The sequence below is a fragment of the Amblyomma americanum genome, chromosome 3 (assembly GCF_052857255.1).
Source record: "Amblyomma americanum isolate KBUSLIRL-KWMA chromosome 3, ASM5285725v1, whole genome shotgun sequence".
Classification (NCBI taxonomy): domain Eukaryota; kingdom Metazoa; phylum Arthropoda; class Arachnida; order Ixodida; family Ixodidae; genus Amblyomma; species Amblyomma americanum.
The window spans coordinates 198,511,263-198,535,965 of record NC_135499.1 but is presented as its reverse complement, the minus strand read 5'-3'; the positions used below and the strand labels follow the sequence as shown (position 1 = coordinate 198,535,965).

Sequence of the window (24,703 nt, the reverse complement as noted above, 5' to 3'; positions counted from 1 at the left end):
CGATATAGGCAATAATTCGATATATCTGGGCTCGACTGCATTGCGGCAGACGCGCCAGTCATCGGAAGGGTTAGTCCATGGAGTTCGACCCCAGAGCTACACAGCATGCGACACTATTAGGGGCATGGCGCTGCATTCAAATGCCGCTATCGCAAGAAACCCACCGGTTTTCCTAATCCGTTCAAGCGTTCTTCGGCTTGAAGCTGGATTTTCTTATAAGAGAGAAATTCTTGGAAAAGTTTTTACCCTATAGCTTTACCGGGATTCGAACACAGCGCCACCCGAGAATGAGTCAGATGATTCGTAAGTCACGCAGCACTGCGGTGCACGGTTTTAAAAAGTGCACCAGATACAACGTTTTCAGCGTTTTCAGCCTACTAGGTGTGCACATGCCCCGAAAGGTGGCTAGCTATAAAATGTATTCAGGAAACCGAGACTTGGTTGACAAGTATGGCCACGTACATCTTGGAGAAAAGTGCTCTACGTGTCCGCACGTTTCGCCAAGTCATAAGGACGTCATTATAAATCATGAGGCAGTCTACGGTAGAGTGAGCTTAAGCATGCATCGTCGAGGTTAAAAAAACAAGCAACTAGAACGCCCTAATGCGCTGCAGACGTGCGAACAATTTGGAACGTCAGGGCTCTCGAGGGACGTGGTTTTTCTCAGAAGGCCTTTTGGGCCATAGGACGGCTGAAATCGGGAGCCCTCATGGGCCATCCTTCGTAGCAGCTTGGCTTTCTATCGCTCGGTTGCACCCTCACACCGTGGAGCACAAAGGGGAGGCGGTCGCGGTTTTAGAATCGTGGCATGCTTATGCCCCTGTCACACGGGCAAGTCCTTTAAGATAACGTTTATTTATATAGGGAGTTGCACGATGTGTCACACGGGAAATTTAAAGATCGCTTGGCTAAGGGGAGGTTTTTACAAAGGTAAAATGGTGCTCTCCTTCAGCGAGCTAAAGGAGCACTCCTTTTTCAAGTGAGCAACACATTATTCCGCACGGTGAGCATCACTAAACGTCCGGTACATTAAAAAAAAATATGTTCCGTTACAATAAATAGTAATATCGTGGAGGTTTCGTGTGAACCAGTAATCTTGCTTTTTGTGACGGCCGTATACTCTCTACACAGCAACCTCGATCGCCTCCGTGAGGCGCCATTTTCGAACAGGATCAACAGGAGCAACATTCTGCGAAATAGAAACCAGCGCAGTCTCGCTGACAATACAGGCATGCGGTCAGTCGGCAAAGATGAATTTTTGCACGATAGGCGGTCCATGGCGACTGGGATTGATAACAACACGGTTACACATTGTAAAAGAACGTCGTTTTGCAGATTGTGAGCTGCCGCCCAAGTTTACCGTATATTTATTCTATGTACTGAGCTAATTAGCACAAAAATAAAAGCACTAACTGCACTTAAAAATTTGACCCAAACGTACAAACAAAACTGGAAGTGGTGGCCCCCTGGTGGCACGAGAAAAAAAGAAGCTAAATGTCGGCTCTGCGCCGCGTAGCAGCGACACTGTTCTTTTACGATAATGCTTCCTTTACTTGCATGCTCGACTTTGTGATAAAGAAGCTTTACGATGCCAGTGAGACGCGAGTATCAGGCCACTCACCTCTCATAATCGTATACAATTGAATATCTTTAATGTGAGCTCACCCATTGCGAACTACCGGTTTATTCTAACACAATCTGGTATCGTCTACATCGCCTGCTTACACGTAAGCCCGATTGGGCTCTCCGTAATTCAAACTCATTGTAAGTTTAACAACTTTGCGGTCCCCTAAGAGTTCTAATCATCGAGGTTAGCTATATAATTACGCCGAGGCTACGAGGTGGCTCATTTTTGATCACGGTGGTAGTGTTCGATATGCCGGTGTGAAGTTTAGCCCTGGCCGCCCGACCAGAGAGCGGGGAAGCGACTTCGAACCAGCAGTCTTCAGAAGTCCATTTGGCGACCCGAAGCGTTACATTTGCACGATTCAGTGCTTGAACCCAAAATGAACAGAAAGACACTCGTGTGCGAACTCATGATGTGTCATAACGCTTCAAAGTTCTCTGGTAACTATATATTGATAGGGGCATATGCAAAGAAGTAACATTCTACCAACTTTGAATTAACAAATGGTCATGGAAAGTAAAAGTCAATACAATATTAGCAGAGTCAGTAGAACGTTAATGCAAGTTGTTAAAACAGTTTGAACGACCATTTTTGCAAGGGAGCACTGTACTTACCATTTTTCAATTTTGAACATACTATCTCTAACTTCTTTACTGAATTTGAAATACTCTTTGAATACGCAGGTGCACGGCATACACACCCTGACCGATCCTCAGCGTGGCCTCGCATCTCCAAGCTCAACTTCTGCTCTAGATAAACCCTCGGAAAAAAGGGCGGCAAGTAGCTGTGGTGATTATATCTTTGGTTAACGCCAATTGTACAATATATGCTAGATAATCTAAATGCTCCAACAGCTCTAAAAGCGCACTGCAAACCCTTGACACCTACAGTCTGGTGCCCCAGGGCCTTGAATAAAGCCCTGTATCTTCCTCCGTCTCGGGAGGAAGTTTTTAACAAGTGCTGCAACTCTTCAACGTAATAATGCAAGAGCCCTGCAGTCAAGATAAAAATTTGTTTACGCAAATTCGTATTCATCAACTACATCATGAGCGCAATTCACCTTTTCTCTCTCTTCTCTTTCACTATACTTGTATTCCCCTTTCCATCAGTAGTCAGTGAGGCATTATGTCGCTGTACGAATAACAATTGTCGTCTCTCTCTGACCAGTGTGGGCCGTGAATAGTATAGCGGCGCATAAACAGACATGTTTTGCTCTGCCGATGCGCGGTTGGGGGACAAGCACCTCCCTGCCTGCTCTTTCTTCGAACCTCTCTCTCTCTCTCCCCCCATACGTTCTACGTGTGTCAGGAAGGCGAGCTGTAGCGCAAGCAAAAAGCGGGGCGTTGTGCATGATCTGATCGACGCATGCAGAGGCGTAAGTGAAAGCCTTTTTTCATTCATCAGCTCAGCTGTTGGCGGATAGCTTAATCGCCATAGCTGTAGAATAAAGCATTTGCGTTGTCATGTTTGAAACGGGAGAAAAAGGCTTGACTTATTGTGTTAGCATACGAGAGTTTCCATGTAAACGCGAATAAGTAAAAAAATAAATAAACTTGATGCGAAAGACTGAAAAGAGATGACTCGGTGCGTAACGCAGCATGAAGGTAATAAGCTCTCCAAGAAACGAAACTGCAGTATAGATTGGTAGGTGTAGAGTAGCGTCAACGAATTTCTGCGTGTGACGTCCGGCGAAGCGTGCTGACGTCATAGATCGGGCTGCTCATCGCCGCTTGCTGGAGACAATGGCACGTGCATACGTCATGCTGAAGACATGGGCGCTCGCGGTCGTCAGCCTGTGTTTGTCCCAGCGGCGAATTCAGTTCTCTTCGAAATCGTTCGTAAGTGGACGCTGTTGATGGTGCATGCAATGGTTACTGGCCAGTAGCCGCCCAATCATGGAAAAATAAAAAAGAAAGCAACACCGATTTTCGCGTCGCACGCCCTGGAGGTCTAAGTAACGGTAAATTGTGGAATGTGAGCCAGCAATATACCGCAGTCTTTGCTCTCATCAAAGGCGACAAGAATGGCGTTTCGGGGTCCACACTGGTACTATGTTCACCAAATGCTTAACCAGGAACAAGGATTGTGAACAGGGAATCATTATGTGCTCCGAAACAAGCCTCTTCATCTTTAACTAGGTAATGACAACTCCCCAGACGAAACCTCGCAAAGCTGTGCACAACGTGAATAGTACTATATATTTATGGCTATGGCTATAGTGCAAATACGTCACAAGTGCACGTCAGCGGTCGGCGTCTTCAAGGAATGAGAAGACATTCGCACTGGCGTGTTTTCCTTTACGAACGATTTCTCCTCTTTAAATTACTTTAATTCGAAATGTCTTTCGTTTCATTGGGTTTTTATTAAAAGACTCCGCCAGAACTCCCCACAAGGGCAGTTGTGTGAGACCATAGGATGTGTAAAACGCTCTAGAAAATCACTGTGTGTTGTGCTGAGGGAAACTCAAACACGCACAGACATCATTGAGAAAACAATTAAGAAGGAATAAGAAGAGCGATTCTTAGGTTGGCATGTTTTTATGCGCCTTGCATGCAAAGCCGCGATCTGGGCTGCGAGGCTCCGGACTATTTCGACCACTGCACTCCATAGCCTACAACAAAATTTCACTGCACAGGCGTTTTTGCATTAGAACAATGAAGTAGGGGAAGAGGTATTTTCGTTAACGGTGGCCATGCGATAGCACTATATCCTCCCTTAATAAGAGTTGCCATCGCACGCTGCAGAAGTACAGGGCTGATGAAGAGACATGGGAGAGGCCTTTGCCGTGCAGTAGGCGTAGCTAGGCTGACGATGATGCTGTAGAAGGAAACCAGCCTTCTCATTTCCTTGCGCTTCACTCTCTCTCTCGATAGCAAGGAAAGCTAACCGATGGCAGTCAGAAGTTGCATCTTAGTACACTCCAAGCCAAAATTGGCGAAATTACGCTAACTACACCACTTTGTTAGTATTGAGGTTGGCTCGGCTGCTCCTGATGAGGCTGTCGTGTCGTGGAGGCTGACCGTCCGGCTGATGTCTAATTGATACGGGGCTCAAGGGCAGTTCTGATTGCTATGTGGAGGTGGCTGCGGCAAAGTTGTTAGCCCCAAAGACCAAACCCTTGTACGTTTTTTTTTTGTTCAACTGGCGTAGAGCGTGCACGCTGTAAACAAGGAGCAACATGAACTTTATAAACCTACCGAGTAATGCAAATCCTTTCTGCGCTTGCTTGCTCACTCGTGCACTGGGCCAAAACTCAGCATTTTGTGCGTAACTGCACACGAAGCAACTCTATGAGCTGAGGTTTCCCATTCCGATCGCAGCACAAGTAACGGCATTGTGCTGTACCTCGTGCGAAGCGTTATAGAAGAAGCGACGAAACGAAGAAATAGAAGGGCTGGTCGGACAGTCTAAAATTTAAAAATGAGAAGCCCTCCTGCCTCGCGAGTGCCGAGTCTCTTGTAATCGCCTGTCTCGCGTTGGTGATTTGTGAGTTGCATCTAAGGCACGCATGGACAGCTCCATCAAACAACGCGCAAGCATGCATGCCGATATCTTCGGCGGGGAGCCCCGATAAATTTCAAAGAAAGAAAAAACAAGGCTGCTGCTCTTGCTCGCGTCGATCGTGAATACGCACGCGACGTGTACACACACGTACACGCAACAGACTCGCCACACTGCACGCTCTTACACGCATATGCGTAATGCCGCAACGGACGACTTCTCATACGGATCGACTGTTCGCGCGGTATGTACGAAGAGTTATCTGCCCCCTCTCTCGCCTTGTTTTTCGCGTCCACGGCTGGAGAGACGCCACCGCGTCTGCCAGGTCACGAATGTGTCGCGGTGCGCGAAAGACGCACCACGGGTATCTTGACAAGCCTCGACGGAGCGCGCACGATATGGCGCTGCATACACCCCAGCCCATGGTGCCCCCCGCATTATGCTCCTGTAGACTGCGTGTCGTTAGCAGCCGGCTCGGAGTATATACATGCATTAAGGGCATATATGCATGCACAGGGTTGACGGGCCGGATCCGCGCAGGTCGCCCGTTGCGTGAGCTGTCGTTCGCTTTGGCGCGTATGTATATTCGCGCGCGGAATCGAATCCGATGAATTTCTCGTGCGGAACTCGATCTGTCTGCGAAGCTATCGCGCACGTCCGAAAGCGAATAAATAGGTTTGGGTCACGATAGCGCGGGGATGCAACGACGCGATGGCAGTGCGTGCTTGTATTGAAACGCGGCGCATACTCCTCCCAATGCCGATATGGGGAAATGGCTTTTCAAATGCAAATTAGTTTCACGTGGTGTGAATGTAAACGTCGGGAAGTATGTGGCACCGCACTGCGACTTAACCCTCGAGTTAAAATTAGGCACCAGTTCGCGCACGATTCCATTTCTCACTGACGCATATCATGTCTTGCTATTCTTCCCCTTCCTTTTTCTGAACGCGAGGTCGCGGGTTCGACCGTGGGCGGCGACGGCCGCTTTTCGATGAAGGCCAAGTCAGTTCACCCTTGGTGATCGGAAGTGATTCCTTTTCGGCGTAGCTGATATATTTGTAGGACAAAATGTTGTTTGGCATGAAAAATTTCCTTACCTGCTGACACCACTGTATTTTTTTCAACTAGTTTTCATTTTGTGTTGCATACAACTGTACTCATGTGAATATCAACAAAATGTTGCGTCAAATTCACAACTGTTGGCGCATCAAACATGTGTTTCGAGTGAGGGCTCACCGGCGTGCGGGACCTCCTATGAAAGCTTTTGCTGTTTGGGCATGATCAACTACATATAGCTGTTATTTCAAAAGACGATTAAATTGCGGCCCACCAAGGAACAGTCACTGATGTGACCTTCCTTAGCTCCCACGCAATGCATTGGCCCCGCCTGCTTAAGTTCGTGGCATATTTCGTGGTGTATACACAGTGGCTGTGTTGGTGACCATATCTTTTATGTATTTTTTTTCTTCCTGCTTCCCGTGCAGCGAGTCCAGCGTCGACATGAGCGAGTGCATCTCGCCGCCGTGTATACAGGCAGATAAGACACATGCCCAGGAATAAAAGACAGTACAACTTTGCTTCCGCTTTCGCAACTCGTCATTATTCTTTTTTTTCTTCTTTTAATGCTGCCATCACTTTCACCTCCTCTCTACGTTTGTCCAAGTTCACTGCAAAAATAAACGACGAGCGCATTGCATGCTCTATCACTTAATCCGATTCTCGGCGGGATGTCGACTGGAGGGTGGAAGCCGGGAACGGGGGAACGGTACAGGGTTGTCTGAAGGAGGACTTCGTAATAAAATAGAGAGCTCGAAATGTACACATACGCACACTTACACGTTTACAGACACACGCGTCATAAAAAAAAAACGCACATGCACACAGAGAGGCACACGCGAACACGCACGTCCTTCGAGTCTGTCCAGTTTTTCGTCCGTTTTCGGTCGTCGAGCCACAATACACGGTGCTGCTTTCCAGTGTTGCCCGCAAGGTCACACACGTGCAAAGGGTGATTTTAACTGCACACGGCCTAGCGGCTCGTCACGTGACAGGCGCAGTCTTCCAGCGTTGTTGCCGTGAGGCATGACTGTTGTTGGCGCCGAGCGAGAGTCCATCCTTTTTTTTTCGCTTGTGGTCCCAAGGTGCGGTCGACGCGTCTGATGCGCGTGTTGTAGTCCGTCACTCGAGGCTCGACATTCGACGCGAATGCATGCACTGGCACGGCGCTTGTGGCATGCGGCTTGGCTCTTGCGAAAGAAACACACGACACCTATCACGACGACACAAAAACACACAGTGAATGAAAAACGATGGAGGCATATATCTTACACGGAGGCGGGGAACGCGACAAGGCCAGCGCAGCGTGTGTGTGTATCTGTATAGTATACACATGCACGAGCAACGGCACATCGTCGCGTGCCCGTCTTTGACTATATTACACAGGCATGAGGACGAATGCGTTTGTGCGCAACGGCTCTGTCCGGGGAGTCAACACTCATTTTAATTTTTTTTCATTGTTTGTGAACTGATCCCACAGCCCTTGAGGAATTCGATTTTAACGCTTAGGCGAGGAAATGTTCTTGGTCAAGTTTTCGAACATGCCAATATTTTCCTTTCATGCTTTGCACTTCTTCAAGGCATTCTCACTGACCGAAAAAAATACTGTTAGCGCCGACAAAAAAAAAAAGTAAAGTACACGGCGTTTTCTTCAGCTCATACTCGAGTTCAAAGGACTCTCTTCGTGAGCAGCTGAAATTATTACTTTGGCTTGGTAGTATACATGGAACAAAAGTAGCATATGCGTTATCTTCAAACAACTTTTTTCCTTTTGCAATCATCGGCTTTCACTACCCGCAATGTTTACTATAGTGCAGCGTCGGTTTAGTGTTGGAGATTTCATAGTTCGCGGATACGCAGCCTCCCTTTTCCTTTGGCGATAAAAAAAAAAATCTTAAATGCAGGAAAGCTAATTCAGTCATTTGGAAACTCTTGGAAACTTTCGGAGAAAACTATTCCCGGCGCTACCCTGACAAGCTGTATAATACACAGAGCACAATTTTCTGGCGCGAATCACAAAGTGACTGACTCATGGAAGACAAGAGACATTCTTCTGTCATTCAGATCAGGTAAGTGTTTGTGAATGGTGATGCTGATGGCTCTTTTCTTTCTACCATTTTCACAATCACACTCGATTGTAACGTCTAAACGCGATTCGCTGAACTAAGCAGCGACTTAATGCACGCTTGACACTGACTTCAATTGCGCCTCGAAATGCGCGTGTCGACATATTAAGTACATATACCGCTGAGAACACCACTCGGCTTAATCTTTTGGGATATGTCGTGGCATCCCTTGACGCCATTTTGACGGTGAAAGATGCTGAATGTGCGGGCAACACCATCCACGAATGGCGTCAGGTTTTGTACGCTGCACAGTAAGGTCCCCACTTGAAAAGAAAGCCTAATTTAAGTCAATATAGCTACAACGGTTATTCCCAGGTCACCGAAAACGAAAATACGGCTTTCATGACGCGTTACATGGAAATCTGAGCTGTAGTCCATCCTGCATAATTTAGAAAAATTCCGCAAGCTAACTTTTACACGTCTCACATGACCCCAAACATGATGGCCGACTATCCACTCCGAGCAATCAGAGCGCAAAAACACGCAAGTTTTTTGTTCGATCCTTCCAAACTGTTTTCATATTTTCCGTCCATCGCGCTCCTCTTGTCGCCTTGAAAACTCTTCTAGGAAGAGCTCCGCCATCTTGTTTTCGTCAGTTGCCATATGTGGGAAATCTCACTTGCGGAATTTCGCATCATGTCCATTAGTGTTCCCTCTAAGCGTGGACTGTACTGTACATTATCGATGAGAATAGCATTGGTGGGTCCTTGTGAAGCGTCAAGTGCACGTCACCAAATCTATACTGTACAGGACGGCCTCAATCCGTTCGCTGTGCCTTCGGGACATGACTGTGCAGCCTCTACTCTGCAACATGAGGTAGTGAATGTCGCTTAGCGCTCCCCGCGATGATATGCGCTGTCGTGCGCGCCTTACGCCCTCCTTTCGTGGAAAGAGAACACGATAGCCCGCGCACTTGGGTGCGTTAGTGAATGAAGACGACTGTCGTACAACTATAGCCTATACGCATGCGAGCGGCAAGTCTGCAACTCGCCTCGATGCGTTTCTTTACTCGACTTGCTAAAGTTCAAGAAATGTGGCTCCCTTTGGGCTCTTTGTAAAGAATTATTCCTGTCTTTTTGTTGCGATAAGGAAAACTTGAAGGTGATACTATCTTTAGCTTTGAAGGTGTGAAAGTGGTCTTTTATGTACAAGGGGGTGACGGTCAGGACTGATATGACCCTTCGAAAATTGATGGGTCCCATGCATGAAAGTTAATGCGTAACATGACCTAATTGATCACATGAGATAATATGACGTCACTGATTTCGTCATTGGATATTGACGCCATTTAGCGCGAACGACATGAAGTCCTGACAACAGCCCTTACACGGGTGAAGCTGTAATTTTCTTTTTTTGCAGCCGCAGCAGACCTCTTCACAAGACCGAATAGAACAGTGAAAACACCGCACGAGGAATGGAACTGCACGGCACGGCACCAGACGATGAATCCTTCACGCAACAGCCGTGTGTGATAGGCTATATTCTCAGGGTTGGTTTGTCCCGCACTAGAAGCTCTTCAGAAAAAAAAAAACAACAAAAAAACGCTCGGAGGTTTTCTTTCCCACGAAAGGAGGCAGATATACGCACAATGATCGTCCTGAGATCACCGATGTGGCTAAATACGAATGTCAAAGGCGCCGTATGGTTATACACATTGCGAGAACGCCATCTCTATCACAAGGCAAAAAACAAACATCTTTTTTTTTCTCTCCGCGTACACACGCGACTCTCTGCCACACAAAGCCAAAAATTACAGCCACACAATTATTTTGGACGTACACAGAGCTGTCGCAAGCAGGCGGCAGAAGTCGCATTTGCTACGTGCGTCGAGCGGCTGGCTGCTCCCACAGTCAAGATATGTGACGCACTCGCCGGATGATGCATCTCCTGCGCCCAGAAATGGGAGAGATTTTGTTGCTTTTTTAAAACCCTTTTCCACGGTGCAAGGTTTAGGCCTGCTAAGCTATTGTCCAAGAGGGACTTGCCATCCTAAGCAGGCGTAGGTAAACGGCTGACCTAAAAAAAAAAATTGTCACTAATACGCGGTTGAAACATCCCTAATTACCTCGCGGAATGTGTTCCCGCATTATTTCGGGAAGTTCGAAAACATAGTCATTATGACTATCTGAATACGAGTGGGGACTGCGAAAATTAACGGCATGCTCTATGGCTACAGGCGCACAGCCTGCCAATTCATGGCGTGCATGCCATGCACATCTCGGAGCATTTCTGGGCGCAGTGCGTTTCACATGCAGCGCGTGCGAGAAAATGACGGACCGCGGAGCAGCCATTCCGGGGAAACGGACCGGGAAGGCGGGAAGTTTGAAGGGTTTAAAGGAAATCGCGTTCGGCGCCAAGCGAGGCGTTAAGAAAGTTCCAGCATACCGCATTTCCGTGTTACTCCAACATTAGACGTTTTTAGCATACCGGGGACGTATTAGCGCAGTGGCCCCGCCTATAGCACTGCGAGTGCGCAGGAGGGGTCCGGTAATCCGGTATCCGTCTCCGCTAGTACGTCTCCGGTATGCTAAAAAGCGTCTATTAACGCCGCACCCTGCTAGGCGCTAACTCCGCGTGCGCTCGCTACGTTAGCGGCATCGCGACGTGTTTACACGCTAAGCGACTGGAAGCTGCGGCGAAGGTAGCAGTAACATTGAAGCGTTTGCAACAGTTAAGGCCAAAGGCTGCTGGCACGTCACTCGATAGGCTCCACCACGAACGGTAAGCAGCTCAGAGCCCGCTCCAACCTTCGTGAAGGCAGCGGATCCTCCGTACGTCGTGCAAAGCTTTCACTGCGACGGCATGCATGCTGGAACTTTCTATTGCGGTCGCTGTGTGCCTTGTCGCGCTATGATGGCCTGTTTCCGCGGCCCTGGCGCCAAGTGCGCGTCTCAGCGTCCTCAGTGTTCACCACACGCTGCCACCTCTGGCACTGTGTCCCGTCGCTGACCAGCACAGCGCACGTCACCGTCACGAAGCCGCCTTTTCTGGACGCCTCGAGGTCCGTCTGCTCCGAGCAGGTTGCCGCTCTCCCCGCTTCGTCGTCTGCTCGGCCTGGTCGTCGAGAGAAGGCGGCTTCCAACGCTTCTTCGACGGCGACGAGACTCGGCGATCCTGCTGCCGTTCAGGTGACCGCCGGGCGTTGGCGTCGTCGGGGGGCCCTCAGAAGCCGGTGGCCCCCGTCAGCCGGGGTCAGTAGGGCGGGGGCGGCGGGGGCGGGAGGTGGTGGTGGGGCCCGCCCAGCGGCGAGTGCTCGTTGCTGGGCGGAGTGGGCATTCCGCCCGTCTGGCACACGTACCACTCGTTCAGCGCCGTCGATGCCGGCAGCTGGTGGGGGGGCGCCCCGGACAGCCCCAGGGGCTGCAGGCTGGGCGCCCCGGCCAGCGCGCCGGCGGCGGGATTCGCGGCGTTGCAAGAGCCCGTCACGGTGCCGAGGCCCGCTGCCAAGGCGCCCGGGTCGCTCTCGTAGCCCGAGGCGGACGACGAGGAGGGCGACGGGGGCGGGGACTTGCCGTGCACCTTCATGTGCTTGCGCAGCGAGCTCGGGTGCGTGTAGCTCTTGTCGCAGCCGCGGATCTTGCAGTTGTACGGCTTGTCCGAGGTGTGCACGTGCGAGTGCTTCTTGCGGTCCGACGAGTTGGCGAACCGCCGGTCGCAGCCTTCGTACTCGCACTTGAACGGCTTCTCGCCTGCGAACACGAGAGGAGCACGCGTCACGAGGGCACACTGACTTCCTCAAACACACTCACTGTCACCCCAAAGTGCGACACTGAAGAGAGATAGGCATTATCCATAAGCCCATTGCACGCCGGGCAAAAAAATAAAGCACTTAAAAAAATAAAGCCTCGACAGCTAAGATCCAGTCGGGAAACCCATCACTAACTGATGCCATGGAACTATCGGGTGACCGCGTCCTCCAATTTGACTGCAGTGCTTATAGCACGGCTAGTGGCGCCCCTATAGGCCGCGAAACTCGCCAAATCTCGTCAACTTACTTCGAGATGGTGCGGTGGCAGTCCGCTTTCGGGCCTCTTAAGGATTATTGCAAGCTCACTCGCTGCCAACGTGCACACAATAGGTGCAGGATGCATATTGCAGCCATCCTTTTGGTTTGCCCTTTTCTATGATCATGCTCTGTTTCTCACCAGAGACCCCCTCTGTAGTGCCAGCTGCGCCTTAGGGTATTCTGAAAATAAATCATGCGTTGTGCAAGCGTATACGGCCGCGTGTTACAAGCCTAATTGTTTCTTACCATACTTTACCGTCCGCGTAATCTAGCAAACAGGAAAGAGAAAATTTCGTACAGCGTGCTGCCCCTAACTAATGAATATTACTCTCACTAATATCTATTTTTGGCTATCACAAGCGAAGGATCCGTTCAGGTTTGGATAGGTACAGAGCAAATAAAGAACGCGTCATAAAGCTATTTAGTATGCATACAGAACTAACATATTTTTAGATTCTACTGTTAGCATTACAAAAGCGTTAGGTAATATTGGATCAGTACAGCGTTCCCTCATGCATTGCAAAATCAATGCTTATCGAATATGAGTACAATTTCGATGAGAATATCGCTCCATTTCATGGAGATATGAGGCATAACTTACAGCGAAAATACGGCGTTTAACATAATTGAGTGCCATATAACTATGCTCAAAGCGATGCGCTATATGTAATGTGGTGTTTGAACATGAGCCGAACATCTCGAGCGAAACAATGATGACATAACTGATGAAACAAAAGGTTTGGTAAAAATCTTCGGCGAGGTGACAGTGACGGAAAACAATAAAAAAAAAAGATAGTTGTCAGAGCTGTAGACGCTCGATCTTCGACCACAGTCTGATAGGATATGCTAACAGAGTTATTTCGATCGAGTTCAAGTGAGATCACTAGACTGTTGCAAACTGCTGTTCCACAGCGTTTTGTCCTACGAAGAACCCAACTTTTCGTCTCTTTTCTCATTCGCTCTGTTCATCCCTTCTTCATCTCCTTTCTCTCCCAGAGTGTTGCGGCACATGAAGAAATTTGTGCTGCGAACTCGCGAAGCGAAATGGAACGACTGGTACGCGCATAAGAGCACGCCACACGGAAACGAGCCAGCGATAAATTACGCGCCAACGGGGCTTCGTATGCACGATCCTAATCCAGACACAGACAAGCACAGCTCCCCATCAAACGGTGCGGGAGCAAAGCTGCTTGACCGAGAAAAAGTCGAGCACTCGCATGCAGGCGAAGCGAGAGAGGCCACCGCAGCCCTGTCTGCTCCGTCGACGATCTACGGCTCTCTTCCGCGTAAAGCTTTGCCCCCAGTGGTGGCCACCGCAAATTTGTGGGGCGCACTCAATTGCCTGCCTTCATCCCTCCAGCGAAGAACACACCGCCGGGCAATCTCTGCGCTGGCCTGGGGCAGCTGCCGGGTGCGCGCGCGGGCACCGTTCTACGGGTGCCGCCGCCACCACAGGTCGCCTCGGCTGGCCGGCGCAGTGCTCGCGGTTAACGGGGGAGTAGGGCCGCCCGCCGTAATTGCACGGGAGGGCAGCCCCCGATATTTATCGCAGATGCAGCGCTCGGAGGTGCGCGGCGGTGGCGCGTGGCTCGAACGTGAGGTGCCCGACCCGCCCCGTTTTGCCCGCCCGCTTTGCACGCACAAATTACGTGCAGTGGCATGGGTGGCGCGGCCGCTGGTCCGATCAGCGAACGTGTTTAAAACGTTATGCCCAATAAGCTGCACCGGGCGTTCTTCCCACTTTACTTTCGCCTATTACCGCGATATGCGTGGGAGTTTGTACCGAGAGGTGGTCGAATCGTGAACGATAAATTTGTTAGAAAGGATTGTCGGAGCTCCCGCGCATGCGGTTGCGTCCTTTTTAAGCGCGTTTAGGGGTTTTACGGGGCTGCACATAATTAGTCAGCCAGAGTGTAGATTGATTTGCTTTCTTCTTGCGGAGAGGAAGCGGGGGGGGGGGGGGGGGCGAACAGTGCCGTTAATCGTGAGTGATTAAGAGCACTGAAGATAGAGAGAGAGACAGAGATGATGAGGAAGAAGGAAGGGATAACCAGGAGGATGTTCCGGTTGGCTACCCTGTGCTGTGGAGGAGGGATGAGGGAATTGAAAAGACAAATGGAGAAGGGGTGACGAGCACAGTTAAAGTTTGTCGTTCAAGCCAGTCGCTCTCAGAGCACTGAAAAGAATTACCAGTTGATTGGCGGCAAAGTGCATTCGGCATTCGATTTGGAAAGAATAAATGGGAAAGAAGAAATGTGGTCTAAGAATGTGTTCAGACTATATAAAACTTGCAATTTATTCTCTCTTCATTCCTTCATTGTCAACTTTAATGCTCTCCAGCAGTATTATGCTTTATGATGCCAGACTTAATGATTCAAATCATAGGTTTACTCGTGGGAGCAAAATCACTTCGGTTTCGCGTTTTATCAGTTATTTATACTAAGCCGACAACAGCACGATGAACCTAGATGAAATCACATCGAGCGATACATGGAACATGTGCAGGAATGGCTTCACAAGAAGAGTAGCTTCCTTTCACAGGATCTGGCGCCCTGTCTTTTAAGTGGCGTGTTTGAATAAAATGTATTAGCTTTTTCCGACTCGAATCTTGCTGATATTCACGCTGCCAGATTACCTGGCATTCCTTTATTGACAGTTTGCTGAAACTTGCGTTTTCAGTTAACGAGAAGGTGACAAGGGGAGAGTAGTATACACTCCTCCACACAAGAGTAGCCACGCCTTTATAGAGTGTTGGATAGTAACGCTTCGCAGCTACCGTTAGTTATTTTCAACTCCGACGCTTTACCTTAGCTTTGCTTTGTGATCGCACGATTATGCCCCGATGGACGTTGATCGCGATTATTACTTCGTCAAAATCTTAGTATTCTTTGGGGGGGGACTGCCCTCTATACACCAGTACACATAGCAGAGAGGGTATGAGGCCGTGAACTGGCGCGCGATCAGCACAACAGTCGCCCCATTACACATTACAAGTAAAGCCTTCTTCAAGTAAAGTAGCCTTCTTTTGCTAATCTGCGGAGTCTAGCATAATAACTCAGTACTACTCAAAGCCTTGAAGACTTATCAGAGCGAGTGAACGAAGCCCCATCAGGCGCGCCAACGAGGTACTACAGCGATTTGCCTTCGCTCGGCGGTAGAGCGAGGTGTCCCCCTCCCTCTTTCTCCATCGCACTGCCGACAAGAAGAAATTCCGGGCCGGACCGCCGGTCGTTGCGTCCGGCAATCGTCGAAATGAATCTCGTCTCCTCCCTGACACGCGCCACTCCCCCAAAAGTGAGCGGCCACTGCTGCTGCTTCCGCGGCAATCAAGGAACACATCTCTCCGATCTCGGGGAGTGCACACCTGTAGACACCTGTGTCCTCCGCACACCGGTGGCGACGAACGAGACGCTAAGAGGAGCAGGAGAGGAGGACGGAGGTGCGGTGGACCGCGAGAGAGTGCATACGTCGGCGGCGGGACAGAGAGCTGAAAAACGAGAGAGCGCGATGAGCTGTCGGAAGCGGAGAGAACCGGACGGGAAAGGAAAGAGGAGCAAAGAAGGAAAGAAGGCCTCTGCGCGGCGCTGCGATGTACACCGGAGGCAGAGGGGAATGAAAGAGCAAGAGACAGAATGCAGCCCGGCTACGGTATGTTGCGCATTCGCCGCTCCGGAGCAGCTATCGAGTGAAAATTTATTGGTTTGCATTACGGACGCCTTTTCCGCGCGGTTCGTCGTCGCGTCGCCGCTGGATGCTTCGGCCAGTGTGGTCGCTGGGTGGCGCGTGATGCGGTCGATTCCCTTTCAGAGAGGGGACACCAACAGCCTGCGTATAGTGGCCATCGGGCTTCACGAAAGCGCCCCGGAACGCTTGCTATTCGCGAAGAGCTCTAGGTTGTGGTTTTCCACGCTCCACAACATATATATCCCAACATAGAGCACACATGTTAGGAACTCGTCGTTCCAATCCTGCATATGTGGCGCCATCGACATCTCGCGATTCACCGGAGGAAATAACGACGCGTTGAAGCCCAACTGAGCACTTCGCTATCATTCGCAGTGGGCTTTGGACATGCTATAAGGGAGGGCAAACAGACGACAGTTATTATTGCAAGTTTGTTACCAAGGTACTGAGGTAGTCCACAGATAATTGCGTTTCGGACTATCGCTGAAGGGCTCTGTCGCATTTTTTAAGCACGCTATGTTCGTATCAGCGTCCAAATTTACCTCGTCACACTGTGCGCAATGTCTTGGTCTATGCCCTGTCCGCCCTTCAGCGGCATACGCACATCCTGTTCTTGTGGCATCGATGACTAACGAGCTCCATTTTGGACGTACGGTGCATACCGCTTTTCATTTGTTTCGGCTGCTCTGCACAACGACCGCCTGCCTGCGGAGATAAAGAGCAGAGATAAGGAGCCCCCAACGAAACAGCCCAGTCTGCGTGTATATGTGTATCCCTGAATGCGCATTACACAGGTCTTCAAGGGGCGGCGTCACCGCGGCGGTTTGACCGTGCACTGCCCGCGTGCGTTAGTGCGCCCAGTCCAAGGGGAGAGTCTGCGGCGAGGAGCGTGGCGCGGTGCTCTGTAGGAATCTGGCAAACCGGTCCCGCTGAGCAGCTCGTGTGAGATCCGGATTTGCCCTGACAAATGGTCACCGCGGGATGGGGAGCCATCTTTTTAGGCGCCTCCTCGGGTCCTCCGCGCGCGCTCGCTCAACCACGGGGCAACGCCGCGAGCACGCCTCGCCGAGGCCGCCGCGATGATGCCGCGTGCGTTGTTTGCTGCCGCTACGGAATTGACCGGAATAGACTTCATTCCGCAGAAGAAGTACATACACTGACACGCGCATCCGGATTCTTAGCCGACGAGGCTGATTGTGGATCTATTGCGGAAACGTATAATATGTTAAGAAATCCGAAATTTAATGGTGTGCCAGTAACTTCCCAGCGTCAGGAGCATGTTTAAGAGCGGTCTGGAAGAAAGAATGTGACAAAGGAACGCGCTTGGTAGCTCAACAGAGGCTTTCTTTAACTGTAACGACGAAAGCTGGTCCCCATGACCACTGGCAATAGGTGAGGTGCGTTTCCGGAGTCAAAGCAAAGAAAGGGTCAGGGGAAAGTCGTCTACTGCCACTACTTCCAGTTCCAACTTGCTCGCCGTCTTTATCGCTGTGTTAATGCCGCGTGTTCTACTAATCTATCCGAGGTGTAACATCGCTAAATGTAATGCACCATCGCTAAACGAATGCGACCTCGACGGTGGTTTGCTTCGTGGCGCGTAATACAACCAAAATAATGAAAACGGTGTCAGGCTTCCTATGAGTACGCAGTGCGACGTGCTGAGACGCACTGTGCGCACAGTGGCACCAATGCGTCACCTGCTAGCCTATCGGGAGCCTTTACACGCTGTGGGGAAAATGTACAGCCTTCAACACTTAAATTTGCAGAGCGCCAAATGAATGAAAAGAAATATATAATGACCGAGGCGTTGAACTAGTTAATTGCCGTGCGAAATCGACTGCAGAGCATATGCTCGACATCCAGCCTAGGTCGGCATATTAATCACGACAGAAAATGCTTGTGTTTCGGTATTGTCAATTCCTGAGCTCACGTCCCACACATACGTAGCACGCGCTTATCTCACGATGATAACAATTAGCGCAATTGGCGATGTCACAGCGCAAATTAATTAGTCAATAATCGACAACAGCATGCACGGCGGTCTACCGATGCAAGAGGCAAGCAGTGGAGAAAATTGGAACCGGAAGTAGACGATTTTCCAGTGATTCTTTGCGTTGACTTCGGAAACGCACCTAACCCATTAATAGTTCACGTGGCGCTTAACCAGTCGTGTGACCTAGCTACGTGATGACGTCAGTTCGTGACGACGAACACCAGAAGGTGTGGCTATGACAATGTGAGTCTGTAACGAGGCTATTGAGCGCGTCAACTTTCACTGGCAGGGCGAGCTGTGCTGCTGTGATAATACGTGTAGTTTTAGAGTAGGCATGCTTGGGCTTCATGCTATCGTGTCTGGCGTTTCCGCTTTCTCATACCCCGACAAGTGTCTCGCTCTCTCCTCGCAAAATGTAGACGTCAGAAAAGTGTGCTGCGTCTCAAAGTGCATGCGGTGTGCGAGCGCGCACCGGAGAGCATTACTTGGGATGCTGCGCGGGTAAAGATTAAGAAGCTGAGTACCATCTATATGCGTCTGCCGCAGGGACTCAAAACAGTTTAGTCAGCTCTGCCTCCGCCAGCCAATATCAGCAGTCACTCATGGTTAAGCCCACAGGGAAATAGTTCGTTCTCAATAAATTATCAGTCACAATTCTATAGCAGACGGTGCTCAAAGTGGGGCAAGTTGGTGAACACTCTAAAAAATTCGCGCACTTATCATTGTTCTCATATGCTCTCTCATGGAGGTGAAGAAAAATGACACCGCTTATATTATTTTACAAGGGGCCATTCGTATTATACACGATAAGATTCCATTTGCTTGAAGCATATTAGAGCGAGGCAGCGTGTTAAGGCTGCTATGTAGTACCGCGTCGATCGGAACCGATCGGAACGCCGCCGCATGGGGCGCCCATGTCGTACCCTCCTCACGTTACGGGCATTCGGAGCGATATAGTGTAATGATTCTCATGCTCCACATAATTATCGAACGAGATCAGCAGGCAGTTTTCGTGCGATGCAAAAGCAAAGCAGCAGACCACTCGGAACCCGAGTCACGAGCGCAAGAAAGGCAAGAGACGAGTTCAAATCGGGAGCTACGCGCGGCTGCATTTGTCGTAAAAGGGAGGAAGAAAAAGAACAGGAGGAACTGCGACTACAAAAAGAAGGCAACCGCTTGCGCACGCTCACGACAGCGCCCCGGGGTTGGGGATCGCTAGTGGTTGGTGGGGGGGGACCGGTGGTGAAGAGGGCGCTTCGGGATCGGGTCGCGCATTGGAGCAGAAGAGAGCATGCCCGCGACGGCGGCGGCGGCGATTTACCCGAAAGTGCGCTCGGCCGCTGCCTCCGCGAGCAGCGCCGCTTCCTACAGCTTTCTTACGTTTTGTCTTTTGCTCCCTTTGCCTGTCGTTAGTCTCTTTCCGCTCGTGTTTTCCCCCGCGAGGCACATAATCGATGGGACAGGCATCGGCGAGTCTGTTTTTGTGGGAGAGCGCCGTACTGGCTTGCTGCTGCTGTCGTTGCCGCCGCGGCTTCTGCAGCACCGTCGCTCGCGAGGAGGGGGAGGAGGATGACGACGCAGAGCGCGGCTTGGAACCGGTCTCCCCGAAAGCGACCGCGTAGAACAGAAATGGAAACAAGAAAAACACACGCAGCCGGGCCGAAAACAACAGCGGCGGTTTGGAAGACACGAAAGCGTAAGAAAGAACAAGCACGACCTGGGCACGCGGAGAGTATGGTATATGGTCGGTAGGTGAGGAATACCGGGGCGGGGGGAACGAGGTGGCGGCGGAGGGGGGCGAGATCGCGGACGTGACCAGAAACGGTCGTGACCGGAGAGCGCATGCGCATTCCCATAATGACCACGGCGGCGGCTGATGGGATGCGCGCCGGGATCATATGTGGATCAGGCGCGGCTATCCGTGCGTGCGTTCGTTGCGGCGCGAGGCGAGGATAGACGAGCGCCGGAGGAGGAGCGTCGCTCCCCTCCCGACGGGCGGTCTCTCATCTCGCTCGCGCGGTGTTGCCGCGGCTTCTCGTCGTCGTCGCTGCTGCTGCTGCTGGCCTACAAGGCATAGGAGGCGAGGGGGGGGGGAGAGAGCGGGCACGGCCGTATAGTTGTTGCAGTGGCGGCGAGCGGCGCTTGATGCCTCGAGTTCGGCCGCTGACTCCGGCGGGAAAGTGTGCGTGCTTGTTTGTTTGTGCGTGCTGTACTGATGGGGCCCGGATGCCCCTAGAAGAAAAATAAGAAAAAAGGCGGGAAAGAAGCAAAAGCGGTGCTCACGCGCGCGCGCTTTTGGCAACGCCGCTGCGAATTAATCGAAACCGGCCGGAGAGAGAACAGAGAGCGCTTGACCCTTCGAGGGCTCAGAATAAGCCACGGCAAGCAAATCGCGTCGAGTTTGTGCGTTAGTGATGCGGCGCCGTCTGGAGCGGCGCCGCCCTATGGCCCCGTCGACGTGAGGATGCTTTTCTGTTCGGAGAGGAGGGGACGGTGGGGAGCGGAATTTCAGACCACTTTGAAATATGGTGTCAAACACTGTCGGCCGTGCGACTGCTGGCAGCGACGCGCGTGCCTTTGGACAGCGTGATCTACGCGCGTCTGTCCGGAGATAAGACGCAGCGAAAGGCAAAATACGGCTTTCATCGCACGTTACAGCTCTGGCACGGATGCGCCTGTACTTTGTTCGCACTAGCCGGACCAATGCCTGCTGGCGTCTTCTTTTCTAATGCATTCTTAGGTTTAATAATAATAATAATAATAATAATAATAATAATAATAATAATAATAATAATAATAATAATAATAATAATTGGTTTTTAGGGGGAAAGGAAATGGCACAGTATCTGTCTCATATATCGTTGGACACCTGAACCGCGCCGTAAGGGAAGGGATAAAGGAGGAAGTGAAAGAAGAAAGGAATAAAGAGGTGTCGTAGTGGAGGGCTCCGGAACAATTTCGACCACCTGGGGATCTTTAACGTGCACTGACATCGCACAGCACACGGGCGCCTTAGCGTTTTTCCTCCATAAAAACGCAGCCGCCGCGGTCGGGTTCGAGCCCGGGAACTCCGGATCAGTAGTCGAGCGCCCTAACCACTGAGCCACCGCGGCGGGTATTCTTAGGTTTGCATGCCAGATTTATCTGGACCCAATTTTCGAATTCGCACCGCACAGCTCAACTCGATAATAAAGAACATCGATTTCTTTATCAGCGTGCATGCGTTCATTTCCATAGAGCCCCTTTGCACTTGGCTGTCCACGGGCCGTAAATAGTTGGGATGAGACAGTCGTGCAAGTTGCGTCGCGTTTTGTCTTCTAGCAGTGGTGCGAAAAAAAAAAAAACGTCTACGCGGCGTTATTTCCTTCTCAAGAGGTTAATGCGCACAACAGCTATGCTAGTCAGCTGCGCGATCAGGTATACGTAGCGCAGGTGGCGTCGTGGGGGCAGCAGCGCAACAGAAACGACGTCTCGGTGGCCCATACATCATCGCGGGAGGATGTTCAGCCTTTACACTGCAGAGAAGCAGCGAGCGGCGATGACGAAAGAGGCGCTTTCACGCCGAGAAGCCGGGAAAATACCCGCGCGGGCAATTATATATACTCCACGAGACAGCTTGCATTCTGCGAGAGGCACGCGGTATTCTTTGACAAATACCGGAGCGAAAATAGGAAGAAGGCAACGAAGGCGAGATGAAACGAACCGCGCCTTGCTTACAAGCGCATAAAGGTTTCCTTCACGCGTGCACTATGACATTAGGCGTTCCGACAGTCACGTGTAACATTTCCCGTTTCGAACTAACTGTTGCATGTATTCGTCTGCTTAAATATAGCGGCGTGCGCTTGCTTAATCTTCGCGAGATACTTGTTGGATTTAATCTCTTATACATACCTCGTGTCGCATAACTGCTCGAGACAGTGTTATATGCCATTTTTGCAGCGTATTGCCGGCTTTTATCCTCTGAATCCTTGTAAAACGGAGACATTTCGGGGTAGACTTTGTCTAAAGCTATGGCGACGATGTTTTCTGTAAGCTCGCCCTCAGCGAATTCAAAGAGGCCATAAGTGCTATACAGGGTGTTTAGTTACGCTTAGCTGCTGACGACTGAGTATTTTTGCATTGTGATAGTTTTAAGCGAGCACCGCCGGCAAATTTGGCGCTTGAAGAAATGTGCCGGCCCTTAAACGCAACATCCAGGGAGACGGTCCAGAGTTTAAGGATTTTTGTTGTGTTGCTGTTGACGTCTCCAAAGCTAGCATTAGTGTATAAGTGCTTTCCGTCATGCTATATTCTCCTTAGCATTCGTTGTGTCTTAATACTGTATTGAGTACATGGTTATGGTAACACAGGTTAACTCGACGCCCAGCCGCATTTGGAATGTGTCATCCTGTCTGATCGACGGCCGCGTTTGACGTTACTTGAAGTTAAGAAGTTTTTTGGTGCATTTTATTGGTCTACACATGAAACGGCAACGAATTACAGTGAGATGAACAATTTACAACCGCCTCCTCTATATATTAAATTTTTTTTAGCGACCTACACTCTAAACACAAATACGCCTATATGGGTATAAAGAGTCCCTTTTATAAAAGGGAGTCTTACTCCCCTTCTGCTTAGAGTCACGTATGGTCACTGAGCACACGAGGTTGCATGCAGGTTTGTCGCACCGCATGGCGATCCTGCTTGCGGTTCTCTTTGTGTGGCCCGCTTCGTAGCGACATAACCAAACTGTTGTATATGTACAATTGCTGAAATGCCTCGCTAACGACGTCTCATGTGACGTCATGATTCCGTTTACAATATGAACCTTAACGCTCGATTTGCTGAGACGAATCAATCAACTAGATCGCACGTTTTTCGGCACCCCGCAGTTATTCATCGCATATAAGCAACTGTCAAAATGCGGCCTTAAATGTAAAACCCTTTCATTCCGTCTCACATGAGTGGTGACAAAAAAAAAAAACGGATAGAGGTTACAGGTTTTTTCTGTCGTCACTGGCGGTGACGTCAGAAGCGATGTTAGAACACGTGTATGCACTCGTTAACAGGTTTGGCATGGAAAGCGGTGCTGTGCAGAGCGAAAGAAACGAAATTTTAAACAAAAAAAAATGAAAATTGTGTTTTGGGGGAAAGGAAATGGCGCAATATCTGTCTCACATATCGGCTGACACCTGAACCGCACCGCAAGGAAAGGGATAAAGTATGGAGTGAAAGAAGAAAGAAAGAAGTGCCGTAGTGGAGGGCTCCGGATCAATTTCGACCCCCTCGGGATCTTTAACGTGCACTGACATCGCACAGCACACGGGCGCCTTTGCGTTTCGCCTCCATCGAAACGCAGCCGCCGCGGTCGGGTTAGAACCCGGGAACTCCGGCTCAGTCGACGAGCGCCCTAACCACTGAGCCACCGCGGCGGGTCAAGTTTTAAAGCAGGTAATGCATTTCAACGACAACACTTGCGCTATGTGGTGAAGCAGCATTCTGCCGCAATGCAAGAGACAAGCGCACGAGCACCGCACCCCTGTGGCAGGGCAGCGTCGCTGAGATTTCGCCTTAATTGCTTCGCAGCAAAGCACCTCGGCGCTCGCTCCAAGATTTCACACGTCTGTTTGACCCCGGTACACGCTCATGCTATGGCTTATGAGAGGGAGAAAAGATAAACAAAATGCATCGAGGTTAGACATATTACTCATGTCTGAATGGCGCCGCTCTGCACTGCAAGTAGAAAAAGTGGTCATACATAATTGCGCTTTTGAAATGACTTGGAACAACACAGGAACGACACAAACACTGGTGCGCAAACTGTCAACTGAACTTTATTTATTGCGGTGTGCACACAGATAGGATAAGCTTTACATGTCAATACAGAAATCGCGAAAAACGCAGTTAAAGCAGGAACTTTGCTATCGTGTCAACAAGCATAAAAAAAAAATTCAGGGGGCATTTTGTCCTAAAGTGTGGCGATGCGAAAGGCTTTAGCGCGGTGTTGCTGCTTGTGCCACTGATGTGTGGTTAAGATATCAAGTACGCAATTGTTTGTGAATCTTAAATGCTGGAGACACTGGAGGTCATTTGGGTGGCATTCATCTGAGTCGACGCCTTTCTGCATTCTCCAGCGTCCTAGGCAAGGAGAACTACGTATGCGTTGGCAGGAAACAGCGTAGTCTTTAGCACGCTCGGCTGTGGAACGGAAGCATGGTGGTTCGAATCCCATCGTGCAAAAAGATTTTTTTTCTTATCGAGTTGAAGAGTGTCACGGACGGACGGACACCACGAGTATGAGCCAGTGAAGGTGTTCACCTTAATATACTTTGTCCCAGGAGATTAGTTTCCTTCGTTATTACTTTTCCAAGAGTTGCTTTTCTTGTTTGGAAAGCAAAACTGAGGGGTCACTTACACAAGTCCCTTCTTCTCCTCGTCAATGACCCGTCAGTTTTGCCTTCCAAACAAGAAAAACAATTCTTAGAAAAGTAATAACACAGGAAAACTGATCTGCTGGGACAAAGTATATTTTTTATGCTTGTTGATGTGATAGCAAAGTTGCTGCTTTAACTGCGTTTTTCGCGATTTCTGTATTGACATGTAAAGCTTATACTCTATGCGTGCACACCGCAATAAACTTCAGTTGACATTGCGCACCAGTGTTTGTGTCGTTCCTGTGTTGTTCCAAGTCACTTCAAAAGCACAATTATGTGATCATATTAACTACCAAG

At 50.0% G+C, this 24,703-nt stretch overlaps 1 protein-coding gene across 1 annotated transcript in view; it reads right to left on the bottom strand.

Moving 5' to 3' along the window:
- Positions 1-6,701: 6,701 nt before the first annotated feature.
- Positions 6,702-24,703, bottom strand: part of LOC144125827 (uncharacterized) — a 105,446-nt gene continuing 87,444 nt past the window's right edge. Inside the window, exon 2 of the mRNA XM_077659545.1 lies at positions 6,702-11,999. Within this exon, the coding sequence (XP_077515671.1) occupies positions 11,503-11,999 (497 nt within the window). The 3' untranslated portion in view covers positions 6,702-11,502. The remainder of the gene's footprint in view (positions 12,000-24,703) is intronic.